Raw genomic sequence first — 15,353 nt, 5'->3', positions numbered from 1 at the left:
AAAAATATATAGAAAAAGAGGAATGAACTTTATAGAATAAAATGGCAATAAACAACGACATATCAATAATAACCTGAAATGTAAATGGATTAAATGATCCAATCAAAAGACATTGGGTAGATGCCTGGATAAGAAAACAGGACCCATACCTATGCTGCTTACAAGAGACACACCTTAAAACAAAAATGCACATAGACTGAAGGTAAAAGGATGGAAAAGAATATTTCATACAAATGAAAATGAAAAAAAAGCTGGGGTAGCAATACTTATATCAGACAAAATGGACTTTAAAACAAAGGCTATAGAAAGAGATAAATAAGGTCACTACATAATGAAAAGGGAGCAATCCAACAGGAAGGTATAACCATTATAAATATCTATGCACCTAACACAGCAGCACCTAAATATATAAAGCAGCCTTTGATGGATTTAAAGGGCAAGATCGACAGCAATACTATCATAGTATGGGATTTCAAAACTACACTAACATCACTAGATAGATCCTCAAGAAAGAAAATTAACAAAGAAACAGCAGACTTAAAGGACACACTAGTTCGACTAGATTTAATGGGTATCTTCAGAACCTTTCACTCTAAAGCAGCAGAATATATATTCTTTTCAAGTGCTCATGGTACAAATTCTAGGATAGACCACATGTTAGGGCACAAAAGTGGTCTCAACAAATTTAAAAAGATTGAATCATTTCAAGCATTTTCTCTGATCACAATGGCATTAAACTAGAAATCAACCACAACAGAAAAACTGAAAAATACTCAAACACTTGGAAACTAAATAGCATGTATTTAAATAACGAATGGGTTAACAATGATTTCAAAGAAGAAATAAAAAAATCTCTAGAAACGAATGATAATGAGCATACAACAACTCAAAATTTATGGTACACAGCAAAAGCAGTCCTAGAGGGAAGTTCATAGCATTACAGTCATACCTTAAGAAGGTAGAAAAAGCTCAAACAAACAACTTGACCCAGCACATAAAAGAACTAGAAAAAGAAAAGCAAGTAAAGCCCAGAGGTAGTAGAAGGAAGGAAATAATAAAGATCAGAGAGGAAATAAATGACATAGAGGGTAAAGAAACAATACAGAGGATGAATAAAATCAGAAGCTGGTTCTTTGAAAAGGTAAACAAGATCAATGAACCTTTAACAAGACTCACCAAGAAAAAAAGAGAGAAGACTCAAAAAAAAATTAGAAACGAGAGTGGAGAAATAACAACTGACACAACAGAAATACAAAATATTGTAAAAAAAATACTATGCCAAAAATTAGACAACCTAGATGAAATGGACAAATTCCTTGAAACATACAATCTTCCAAAAATTAATCTGGAAGAATCAGAAAACCTAAACAGACCTATTACAACAAATGAGATCGAAACATTTATCAAAAAACTCTCAACAAAGAAAAGCCCTGAGCCTATTAACTTCACAAGTAAATTCTACCAAATAGTCAAAGAAGAACTAACTTCTATCCTTCTCAAGCTATTTCAAAAAATTCAAGAGGAAGAAAGATTTCCAAGCTCCTTTTATGAGGTAAGAATAATTCTGATTCCAAAACCAGGCAAAGACAACACAAAGAAAGAGAATTATAGGCCAATATCCCTGATGAATTTAGATGCTAAAATCCTCAACAAAATATTAGCAAACCAGATCCAGCAATATATGAAAAAAATCATACACCATGATCAAGTGGGATTTATTCTGGGGAGGCAAGGCTGGTACAATATTTGCAAATCAATCAATGTGATTCATCACATAAACAAAAGGAAGGAGAAAAACCACATGATAATTTCAATAGATGCAGAAAAAGTATTTGATAAAATCCAGCACCATTCATAATCAAAACTCTCAGCAAAGTGGGAATACAAGGATCATACCTCAACATGATAAAGGCCATCTATGATAAACCCACAGCCAACATCATACTCAATGGGCAAAACTTAAAAGCAATCCCCTTAAGATCAGAAACAAGGCATAGGTGCCCCCTTTCACCACTCTTATTCAACATAGTTCTGCAAGTCTTAGCCACAGCAATTAGACAGGAAGAAGAAATAAAAGGCATCTAAATTGGAAAAAAAGAAGTAAAATTATCATTATTTGTAGATGATATGATATTATATATAGAAAAATCTAAAGTCTCAGGAAAAAAACTACTTGACCTGATAAATGAATTCAGCAAGGTGGCAGGATATAAAATTAATACTGAGAAATCAGAGGCATTTTTATACACCAACAATGAATAGTCAGAAAGAGAAATTAAGGAAACAATCCCCTCCACTATTGCAACCAAAAAAATTAAGTATCTAGGAGTAAATTTAACCAAGGAGATTAAAGACTTGTACTTGGAAAATTATAAAACATTAATAAAAGAAATCAAGGAAGATACAAACAAGTGGGAGCATATACTGTATTCATAGTTAGGAAGAACAAACATCATTAAAATGTCTATATTACCCAAAGCAATTTATAAATTCAATGCAATACCAATTAAAATACCAATGACTTACTTCAAAGATATAAAAAATATATTCCAAAAATTTATATGCAAACAAAAAAGAACATGAATAGCCTCAGCAATCTTAAAAAGGGAAGAATAAAGTGGAAGGTATCATACTTCCTGATATCAAGTTATACTACAAGGCCATTGTACTCAATACAGCTTGGTACTGGCATAAGAACAGGCATATAGATCAATGGAACAGAACAGAGAACCCAGAAGTAAACCCACAGCTTTATGGACAACTGATACTTGACAAAGGAGGTAAGAGCGTACAATGGAGTAAAAACGGCCTGTTTAATAAATGGTGTTGGGAAAATTGGACATCTACCTGCAAAAAAATGAAACTAGACCACCAACTTACACCATTCACAACAATAAACTCAAAATGGATAAAAAGCTTAAATGTAAGCCATGAAACCATAAGCGTCTTAGAAGAAAACATAGGCAGTAAGCTCTCCGACATATCTCGCAGCAATATATTTGCTGATTTATCTCCACGGGCAAGTGAAATAAAAGACAGGATAAACAAATGGAACTATATCAAACTAAAAAGCTTTTTCACAGCTAAAGACAATAAGAATAGAATATAAAGACCAACTACACAATGGGAGAACATATTCGACAGTACGTTTGATAAGGGGTTAATAATCCAAATTTATAAAGAACTTGTAAAACTCAACACCAGAAAGACAAACAATCCAATCAAAAAATGGGCAAAAGAGGCCCTGGCCGGTTGGCTCAGTGGTAGAGCGTGGGCCTGGCGCGTAGAAGTCCCGGGTTCAATTCCCGGCCAGGGCACACTGGAGAAGCGCCCATCTGCTTCTCCACCCCTCCCCTTCTCCTTCCTCTCTGTCTCTCTCTTCCCCTCCCGCAGCCAAGGCTCCATTGGAGCAAAGATGGCCCGGGCGCTGGGGATGGCTCCTTGGCCTCTGCCCCAGGCGCTAGAGTGGCTCTGGTCACAACAGAGCGACGCCCCGGAGGGGCAGAGCATCTCCCCCTGGTGGGCAGAGCGTCGCCCCCCGGTAGGTGTGCTGGGTGGATACCAGTCGGGCACATGCGGGAGTCTGTCTGACTGTCTCTCCCTGTTTCCAGCTTCAGAAAAATACAAAAAAAAAAAAATGGGCAAAAGAAATGAATAGACACTTCTCCAAAGAGAACATACAGATAGCCAATAGGTATTTGAAAAAATGCTCAACATCACTAATCATTAGAGAAATGCAAATTAAAACCACAATTAGATATTACCTCACCTCACACCAGTCAGAATGGCGCTCATCAACAAAACAACACAGAATAAGTGCTTGCGAGGATGTGGAGAAAAGTGAACCCTCCTGCAGTGCTTGTGAGAATGCAGACTGGTGCAGTCACTGTGGAAAACAGTATGGAAATTCATCAAAAAATTAAAAATGGAACTGACTTTTGACCCAGCTATCCCACTTTTAGGAATATACCCTAAGAACACCATAACACTGTTTCAAAAGGAGAAATGCACCCCCATGTTTATGGCAGCATTGCTCACAATTGCAAACATATGGAAACAACCAAAAAGCCCTTCAATAGATGATTGGATAAAGAAGATTTGGTATATATATATATATATATATATATATATATATATATATATATATATATATATACATATATATATATATATATATATACTATGGAATACTACTCAGCCATAAGAAATGATGACATTGGATCATTTACAACAACATGGATGGACCTTGATAACGATATACTGAGTGAAATAAGTAAATCAGAAAAAAACTAAGAACTATATGATTTCATACATAGTTGGGACATAAAAATGAGACTCAGAGACATGGACAAGAGGGTGGTGGTTACTTGGGGGGGAGGGACACAAAGAAAACCAGATAGAAGGTGACAAAGACAATTTGACTATGGGTGATGGGTATGCAACATAATCCAATGTCAAAATAACCTGGAGATGTTTTCTCTGAACATATGTACCCTGATTTATCGATGTCACCCCGTTAAAATTAATAAAAATAAAAAACAAAAAAACCCAAACCAGGTAAGAAAAGAAAACTATAGGCCAATATCCCTGATGAACATAGATGTCAAAATTCTCAATAAATACTAGCAAACTGGATCATCAAAAAGATCATGATCAAGTGGGGTTTTTTTTACTGGGGAGGCAAGGCTCGGACAATATTTGCAAATCAATAAACATGAACAGAAGAAAAAAAATCACATGAATATATCAATAGATGCAGAAAAAGCATTTGATAAAATCCAGCACCCATTTATGATCAAAACTCTCAACAAAGTAGGAATACAGGGAACATACCTGAACATGATAAACGCCATCTATGACAAACCCACAGCAAACATCCTACTCAACAGGAAAAATTTAAAAGCAATCCCCTTGAGATCAGGAAAAAGGCTTGGGTGTCCCCTTTTACCACTCTTATTCAACATAGTTCTGGAAGTCCCAGCCACAGCAATCAGACGAGAAGAAGAAATAAAAGGCATCCAAATCGGAAAAGAAGCAAAACTTACATTACTTCCTGATGGTATGATACTGTACAGAGAAAACCCTAAAGTTTCAGTGAAATAACTACTTGACCTGATAAATGAATTTGGCAACGTGGCAGGATATAAAATTAATATTCAGAAATCAGTGTCATTTTTATACACCAACAATGAAATGTAAGAAAGAGAAGTTAAGAAAACAATCCCCTTCACTATTGCAACAACAAAAAAATAAATAAATAAAGCATCTAGGAATAAATTTCACCAAGGAGTTTTTAAAAGACTTATACTTGGAAAAGTATAAGACATTGAAAAAAGAAATCAAAGAAGATAGAAACAAATGGAAGTACAATATATACCATGTTCATGGACAGGAAAAATAAACATCATTAAAATGTCTGTACCACCAAAAGCAATCTATAAATTCAATGCCATTCTTATTAAAATACCGATGGCATACTTCAAAGATATAGAACATATATTCCAAAAACTTATATGAAACCTAGAAAGAACCCAAATAGCCACAGCAATCTTGAAAATGAACGATAAAGTGGGAGGTATAACACTTCCTGATATCAAGTTATAATACAAGGCCATTGTAATCAAAACAGCTTGTTACTGGCATAAGGACAGGCACTCAGATCAATGGAACAAAAAAGAAACCCAGAAATAACCCCCCGCCTTTATGGTCAATTGATTTGACAAAGGAGGTGAGAGCATACAATAGAGTAAAGACAATCTCTTTAAAAAATGGTGTTGGGAAAATTAGGTACATGCAAAAAACAAAAAAGAAAGAAACTGATCAAATTACACCATTCACAAAAATGATCTCAAAATGGATAAAAGACTTAAATGTAAGTCGCAAAACCATTAACATCTTAGAAGTTAGAAGAAAACATAGGCAGTAAACTTTCCTGTATCTCTTGTAGCAATTTTTTTGCCAATATATCTCCACGGGCCAATGAATTAAAGTACATGATGAACAAATGGGACTATATCAAGCTAAAAGGCTTTTACACAGCAAAAACCAATATGAACAAAATAAAAAGACCAACCCACACAATGGGATAACATATTCGACAATATGTCTGATAAGGGGTTAATAACCAAAATTTATAAAGAACTTCTAAAACTCAATACTAGGAAGGTAAACAATTCAATTTAAAAAATGGGCAAAGGGCCTGACCAGGCAGTGGTGCAGTGGATAGAGAGTCGGACTGGGACGTGGAAGCCCCAGGTTGGAGACCCCAAGGTCGCCAGCTTGAGTGCGGGCTCATCTGGCTTGAGCACAGCTCACCAGCTTGGACCCAAGGTCACTGGCTTGAGCAAGGGGTTACTCGGTCTGCTGAAGGCCCATGGTCAAGCACATATGAGAAAGCAATCAATGAACAACTAAGACGTCGCAACGAAAAACTGATGATTGATGCTTCTCATCTCTCTCCATTCCTGTCTGTCTGTCCCTATCTATCCCTCTCTATGACTCTCTCTCTCTCTCTCTCTCTCTGTCTCTGTAAAAAAAAAAAAAAAAAAAAAAAAAAAAAAAAAAAAAAAGGACAAAGGAACTGAATAGACATTTCTCCAAAGAGGATATACAGTTGGCCAATAGGCATAGGTAAAAATGTTTAATATCACTAGTCATCAGATAAATGCAAATTAAAACCACAATGAGATACCACCTCACACCTGTCAGAATGGCGCTCTTTAACAAATCAACATACAATAAGTGCTGGTGAGGGTGTGGAGAAAAGGGAACTCTCTTGCTGGTGAGAATGCAGACTTGTGCAGCCACTACAGAGAAGAATTTGGTGTTTCTTCAAAAAATTAAAAATTGAACTGCCTTTTGACCCAGGTATCCACTTTTAGGAATATATCCTAGGAATACCAAATCACTGATTCAAAAGAAGATATGCACCCCCATGTTTATGGCAGCATTGTTCACAATAGCGAAGATCTGGTAACAGCCCAAGTGAACATCAGAGGATGAGTAGATTAAAAAGCTTTGGTACATATATACTATGGAATACTACTCAGCCATAAGAAATGATGACATCCGATCATTTACAATAACATGGATGGACCTTGATAACATTATACAGAGTGAAATAAGTAAATCAGAAAAAACTAAGAACTATATGAATCCATACATAAATGGGACATAAAAATGAGACTCAGAGACATGAACAATAATGTGATGGTAACAGGGGTAAAGGGGTGGGGGGGGATGGGCGAGGAAGGATAGAGGGGGTGGCGGAGGGGAGGGGCACAAAGAAACCCAGATAGAAGGTGATGGAGACAATTTGACTTTGGGTGAGGGGTATACAACATAATCAAATGTCAAAATAATCTGAAGACGTTTTCTCTCAACATATGTACCCTGATTTATCAATGTCACTGCATTAAATTTAATTTTTAAAAATGGGGAAAAAATATGGTTAAACTTAAAAAAAAAGATAAGGAAGGTTAAATATATAGTAATGGAAGGAGATTTGACTTTGGTAAACACACAATGTAATGTACAGATGGTGTATTACAGAATTGTACACTTAAAACTTATATAATTTTATTAATCAAGGTCACCTCAATAAATTTAATAAAATTTTTTTTAAAAGCTGTGGTACATATACACAATGGAATACTATGCCTCTGTGAAAAAGAAGGAAATCTTACCTTTTCTGATGGCATGGATGGACCTGGAGATTATTATGCTAAATGAAAGAAGCCAAGTAGAGAAAGAAAAATATATGGTCTCACTTATATGTGGAATCTAATGAACAAAGTGAACTGAGGAACAGAACAGAAGCAGAGGCAAGGTCACAGGGAGCAAAGGGACAGCAGTCAGAGGGAAGGGCGATGAGGGGACAGGATCAGAGAAGATGAAGTGATTAGTGAAATTATATATACATAACACATAGATACAGATAACAGGACAGTAAATTACAGAGCGAAGGCAGGGAGGGAGTTAGGGAGAGGGGACAAATGGGATGTAATGGGGGAATGTGGTTGGGGGTGAGGGTGTTATATTGAGTGGGCACTTGAATCCATGTTAACACAATAAATTAAAATTAATAAAGAAAAAAATACAAAAGATGGATACTGATATCAGTATTTTTATATTCCCCACGTATATATCCAGATATTTAATGATATGAAAGGAACTTTTATAAGGCAATAAATTATTTCATAATTGATTATTGTCACTTCCTAATGTTTGCTCAATAAAGTTCAGTCTGTTCCTCTTATTTTCCAGTGAGACTGGGCTACCAGAAAGAAGTCTTTTGCTCTAAAGAACTATTTAATAATTGCCTCTTGGTGGCTATAATTATCAATGAAGTTATTTCTTTATTACAAAACTAGGCTGTTCTGATCCAGGTCTTAGTTCTTAGTCAATGGCATTAAAACAATTAACTCTTGGGAACATTTTTATTAAAATATAATTCAATAAAAGTGAATGAAGCACACATATCTCTAGAATGGAAAGAATTTGTTGTTTTGTTTCAAACAACTGACACTATTTATTCAACAAATATTTACTGAGTTCCTATTATGTACATGGCATTTTAGTATTCATAACTAGACAAAACAAAGATCTTTTCCTTCATGAAGCTTAGATTCTAGTGAGGGAAGACCAAAAATAAAAAATAAGCAATTGTCCCATATGCAGGAAGGTATTAAGTGCCATGGTTCTAAAAATATGTTCATAAAATTTTTGACACTCTTCCTTTTATGAGATGGAGCTTAATTCTGCTCCTGCTGGGTGAGAACCAAAGTTCAAGACTCACTTCTTACAAATAAGATATGGCAGAAGTGATTGTATATCAATTCCAATATTAGGTTATAAAAAGCCTATGATTTTTGTCTTGGGTATATTCTCTAATGGATCACGTGCTCTGAGCCAGCTATCAGGTTGTCAGCAGCCCAATGGAAAAGTTCATGTGGCAGGTAACTGAAGCCACAGACTGACAACCAGCAAGGAACTGAGGCCTGCCAACAAACATGTGAGTGAGCTACAAAGTGGATTTTCCTGCCCTAGTAAGTTTTGAAATGACTGCAGCCCTCACTGATAGCTTGACTTCAGACTCTGAGAGACTCACATACAGAACCACTCAACTGAACTGATCTCAGATTTCTAACCCTCCGAAACTGTAAGAGATAATCAATGTTTGTTGTTTGAAGATGCTCAGTTTTGCGGTAATTATTAAATAGTGATAGATAACTAATACATTGAAGGTAAGAGATATGCAGTTTTGCAATATTAAGTAGGGTGGTCCAGGCCTCACTGAGAAGATGACATTTGAACTAACACTTGAAGGAAGTGGGGGAGGCACCTATGAAGAACAACAAAGAGGCCAGTGTGACAGTAATCAAGTGACAGAGATAGAGAGTGGTAGGAGAAGAGGTTAACTGGTAAGGTAGTGAGCTGATATAGGGGATGGTAGGCCATAGTGAAGATACTGGCATTTTTTCTAGATTAAAGAGAGAGCCACTGCAGGGTTTTGAGTTGCTGAATGCAGTGATGCATAAAGTTGGTTATATACTAGCGCACGTAGAGTCTTACATCTGAGAGGAAATAAAAGCCCTTTCTTGCTTCCAAATTCTTTAAGAAATTGTGTTTGTTAATGTGGCTTCTGGAAAATATTCTTGTTACCAAAAAATATAACAGATGCATTAAGAAGAACAGAAAGAATATGTCATGCATTTAAATTATTTTTATGTAATTTTTTATTGACAACAGCAGATGAGATTTTTTGTAGTTCAATTTAAAAATGTAAGAGATGGAAATGCAAAAGTATGACCATAAGAAAAGATTCTTAGAGAATGAAAATAAACAATCTTGGCTATATTCATTACAAAGACATAGCCAAATATAATTTATATCACATCATGTTATTCAACCAAAGGATTACGATGAATGTCAGAACTTTATAAAAGTTATCTTAACTATTTACAATGTACATTTGCTATTACCTTTTTTTGTTCTTTTAGAGTCCTTCAATTATGGGCATTTGCAAACAAGTCAGTGTTCCTTTCTTAAAGGAATGAAGCAAGGACACCACTGGGTGGATTTTATCAAAACTAACAAAGAAAATAAATTTAATTTCTATAATTCTAAATTCCATCTCTGTAACTTTCTACCAACACAATAAGAAGCTGTAACAAGGCAGTTTCATTTTACCTGAAATAAGAGATTTTTGATGTTTAGGAATATATTTCTCAAGAAGACGCTTCATACGTGCATCGTTGGCCTCATCCACAGCACACTTCCCATTGTCACTTCTAAGTAAAGGATCAGCTCCATGCACAAGAAGTAGCTTTGCCACCTAGAGAAAGGTCGATCATGTGAGGGACCCGACAAAAGGTATATAATTGTAAATGCACGCCAGCATACAACTCTAAGCAACATCAAATATTTCTTTCAATAATACAAAGTTTGGGTTTACCTATAACATCTTGCCCAATAAAAATAATTAATAGAATTGCTACTGAATCATAATTTGTTGATGTATATATATCCCTTTTCTTACCAAAAAAAATAGAGAGAGGAGGGAGGGAAGGAAAGAGGAAAAGAAAGAAGGGAAGAAGGAAAAAAGAAAGGAGCGAAAGGAGAAGGGAAAGGAAAAGTTTGTAGCTCAGCTGCAGGTGAAATGGAGCTAGAACATACACCAAGAATGAGGACTGGGTTCTGTAGTAGTAACAGGCATCCCCAAACTACAGCCCGCGGGCCGCATGTGGCCCCCTGAGGCCATTTATCTGGCCCCCCACCGCACTTCCAGAAAGGGCACCTCTTTCATTGGTGGTCAGTGAGAGGAGCACTGTATGTGGTGGCCCTCCAACGGTCTGAGGGACAGTGAACTGGCCCCCTCTGTAAAAAGTTTGGGGACCCCTGTAAGAGATAGTTATGCCTTCCACCTACACCTGTGTTGCTGCTGCTCCTCTTCAGAGTGTCAGGGAGAAACTGGTTAATCCTTAATCCATTATGACTACTCAAGTAACCTCTTCAATGAAGCTCTCTCTGACCTCATCCACTGCTGTCCTAGAGAAAAATAACCTCTCCCTTCTTTTATGCATATATTTTATCAGAGTGCCTAATATACTCTATATTATACTTATTTCTTATATGTCTGTCTCTCCTGCACTCTAAGTTTTTTTAAAGGTGGGACTGTTTTTCTTTTAAAAGTAATTACTTTTGAATAGGAAACTAATGAATACAATTCAAAATATGAAAGGATCATGAAAGTATACAATAAAATACTGTATAAATTTCACTCCTCTACCCTGTTCTCCATTCATCTGATTATTCTTTCCTAAGTCAGCCCCAGTTACAATTTCTTCTGAATTTGTTCAGAGGCAGTCTAGTCCAACAGGTATATATGTATTAAACATACATGTGTATATATAGTTTTTTTACATAAATGGTCATAGATCATATACATTCCTCTGTATCTGTATCTGAGATTGAGAATTCTAGAAATTCAATTTATTTTCCTTGTAAATTTTGAGAAAATCTACCCAGTGGTGTCCTTGCTCCATTCCTTCAAGAAAGTAAACTGACTTGTTTGCAAATGCCCATCAGCTCCCTCCCCTTACAACAAACTTTGAAGATATAGACTGTATCTTTATGTATCAATGTTTCTGAGTTTTGGGGGGTATATAAGCAGTAGAGGGATTGCTGGGTCATAAGGTAATTCTATTTTCAGTTTTTTGAGGAACCACTATAATTTCTTCCATAATGGTTGTACTACTTTACATTCCCACCAACAGTGAATGAGGGTTCCTTTTTTTCCACAGCCTCTCCAAAATTTGCTATTACCTGCCTTGTTGATAATAGCTAATCTAACAGGTATGAGGCGGTATCTCATTGTAGTTTTGATTTGCATTTCTCTAATAACTAATAAAGATGAGCATCTTTTCATATATCTGTTGGCCATTTGTATTTCTTCCTGGGAGAAGTGTCTGTTCATGTCGCTGCAATGAACATTGTTCACAGTGGCCAAGACATGGAAACAACCAAAAAGCCCTTCAATAGAAGACTGGATAAAGAAGATGTGGCACATATACACTATGGAATACTACTCAGCCATAAGAAATGATGACATCGGATCTTTTACAACAAAATGGTGGGATCTTGATAACATTATATGGAGTGAAATAAGTAAATCAGAAAAAAACAAGAACTGCATGATTCCATACACTGGTGGGACATAAAAATGAGACTAAGAAACATGGACAAGAGTGTGGTGGCTACGGGGGGGGGGGGAGTAAAGGAAGAAGAGGGGAAGGGGGAGAGGGAGGGGCACAAAGAAAACTAGATAGAAGGTGACGGAAGATAATCTGACTTTGGGTGATGGGTATGCAACATAATTGAATGACAAGATAACCTGGACATGTTTTCTTTGAATATATGTACCCTGATTTATTGATGTCATCCCATTAAAATTAATAAATATTTATATAAAAAAGAAGATATAGAATATATCAATATAAACTGAAATTTATCTTTCATTTTAACAGCTGAGTAATAGTCTACCGATGAAAGCACTATATGAATGTACTATAATTTAACCAGTACCCTATTGACAGATGCTTACATGGCTTCTAAGCTATTGCTACAGATTTACGTCTTAATCTTCATAGTCTCAGTGTCTACCTCAGTGTCTGACAGAGAATAAATGTTCAATAAATGTTGTTTAATAAAAGAATAAAAGTAGATCAGGGAGACTGTGGAGAGTAGGTGTTAAGGAAACATTACACTAAAAGAAGCAAAATTTTTTATATTAATGTCTGGAATGAGAGAAGAAATCTGAATTTCTTTAAATTATATGTACCTAAAAGTTAAACATATATGCATTTTTCCTTTTATAAAAAAGTATCTGAGGAGAGAAAAACATAATACCACATAGACATAATATGAGCCAATCCTTTAAACGTTATTAAGATTCAGCAACCTGATGATTCTGCTTCTCAAAGTACTTTATTATAGGAACTTAATGCTAAATAGAAATATCAAAAGCAACAGTAGATGCAGTTAATTCTATAATTCACATACAAGGCATGTACAAAAAGATAAAGAATTGACACCTAGATCTTCCCATTTTGTTCAGAAAAAAAAAATGCAGAGTGCACAGCTTTTTTTCAAGAAAATTTAATATTGTTAAGTGGTTGCCAAGAGAAATGTGTATTTTATCTCTGGAGATTCTGTGTGAAATAATAAACCATACAGTATGAGAGTGACTCAGAATCAAGGAGCATGAGAAAAGAGTATGGGCGGAAGGGAAAAGGCCAGGGTACAGTCTCACTTTTCTGGAAATCTGGGTGGGTGATCCCAAGTGAGTGAACACATTATTTTGGTAGTCTCTGTTTTCAACAATGAATAGTCTGCTTTACCAACTGTTCACATTTACCAACACGCTCTGTAGCCTGTTATTAGAAATTTGGAAGCCTACTTATATACCCTCTACAATAAAAAAAACTCTCTTCTTACCAAAAGCAGTAAATAAATGACATTCCTTGAGTACTCCTGCCCTATTTTTAACCTACATTTGGGTTTTGTATTAGTTATCCATTGCTACCTTGTAAACTACCCCAAAACTTAAACAATACCATTTATAATTTGATAGTTTCTGTGGGTCAGGAATTTGAGAGTAGCATAGGTGTGTGGTTCTATCTCAGGGTTTCTTATAAGGTTGTATTCAAGAGGTTGGCTGGAGATACAATCATCTGAAAGCTTGACTAGGGCTGGAGGATTGTTTTGAAGACGGTTCACTCATATGGCTCTGGGCAGGAGGTTTTAGTTCATTGCCATGTGGACGTCTCCATAGAGCTGTTTGAGTATCTGCACAATAAGGCATCTGGCTTCCCCCAGAGTTAATGAACCAGAAGAGAGAACAAAGAAGCTATAATACCTTTCAACCTAGTCTCAAAAGTCACATAACTTCACTTCTGCCACATCCTACTTGTTAGAAGCCAGTCACTGAAACTCCAGCCCACATTCTTGGGGCACAAAATCAGGCTCCACCTTTGAAAGGGAAGAGTGTTAAAGAATTTGTGGATGTACTGAAACACATTTTGGGTTCTAAATGGAACAAGCAGATCAATTTCAGTAAATGGTTGGCATCACATCCCCACTTATTTAGCTCATTAAGCAGCAGACCCCTTAAGAAAATACACTTTTATTAAAAGCTTGCCCATAGATTTTCACCTTTAATCATACTATTGAGTCAAGTACTTTCCTCCCTCTAGAATCAGCTGACTTCCTTGCGTAAGAAGCCCATTGGACAGAGAAAAAAATTATTTCAAGTACTTAAAAAGACAGCATTTTGACAATACATCCTTAACGGGATAAAAAGAAAACAAAAAGTACTACAAAAAAAAAACTTCATTAGTAGTTTCATTGTTATTAGTATTGTAATATATGGACCTTGAGAGTTCCTGATTCAAATAAAAACTTGCTATAAAAATACATTTTTTAGATAACATGGAAAACTTTAATGTGAATTGGGCATTGAATGATAATTTTTATTAACTGAATTGATATTGCAGGTGTGAAAAAATGTCCTTACCTATTAAAGATGCATGCTCAAATATTTATGGGTAAAATGGTATGATATCTGGAACTTCATAAAAATACTCCAAACTACAACAAAGCACAGCTGTGTTCCAGACTGTAGAGATGGTTAGTGTAATAGAATATCATCAAACTTCTTCAGAGAGCTCACTCCAGACACACATGGAATGAATGATCACCATGTCTGAGGAATATTTTTTCAATATATATGTGAATCCCCAAAACACTGTCAACCAATCTCAGATACTCATATACCTCAGTACACTTCATGAGATAAAACTTTGTTAAAATAATGACAGCTTTCATCAATTTGGCATGCTATTTTCGTCAACTCCTAACAAAGTAAACCCAATAAAAAAGGAACCAAAATTTGTCTGATGTAACTTGTTCTTAGTGATGCCTACATATTTTCAAAGACTACTACATTCTAATCTAAATGTCTCCTACCATCTGTTAAATAATTTTTCAGATTTTTCTAAGGAACTACACTGTGCTGATCATCTGTAATTCTCAAATTCTACCTTTTCCACATTTTAAATAATAGATTATTTTTATTTATATAAAATTCACATGCCACTCAATTCATTTAAAGGATACAATTCAATGTTTATTAATATGTTAAGAAGGTTGTATAAACATAACCATAATCTTATTTTGGAACATTTTCATTCCTCTTAAGAGAACCCTTTAACCATGGCTGACTGTCACTCACCATTCACCATCCTATACCTCCCATTCCTAATCTTGTCTGTATAAATTTCGAGTATTATGAA

At 35.6% G+C, this 15,353-nt stretch overlaps 1 protein-coding gene across 1 annotated transcript in view; it reads right to left on the bottom strand.

Annotated features, from left to right (window-relative positions):
- ANKRD31 (ankyrin repeat domain 31) overlaps nucleotides 1-15,353 on the bottom strand; it is a 259,980-nt gene that overhangs the window by 105,636 nt on the left and 138,991 nt on the right. The window contains 1 exon segment of the mRNA XM_066237559.1: nucleotides 10,192-10,336. Within this exon segment, the coding sequence (XP_066093656.1) occupies nucleotides 10,192-10,336 (145 nt within the window).

The sequence above is a fragment of the Saccopteryx bilineata genome, chromosome 6 (assembly GCF_036850765.1).
Source record: "Saccopteryx bilineata isolate mSacBil1 chromosome 6, mSacBil1_pri_phased_curated, whole genome shotgun sequence".
Taxonomy (NCBI): domain Eukaryota; kingdom Metazoa; phylum Chordata; class Mammalia; order Chiroptera; family Emballonuridae; genus Saccopteryx; species Saccopteryx bilineata.
Note: the sequence above shows the minus strand (reverse complement) of the source record. Positions and strands in the feature narration are given on the sequence as shown.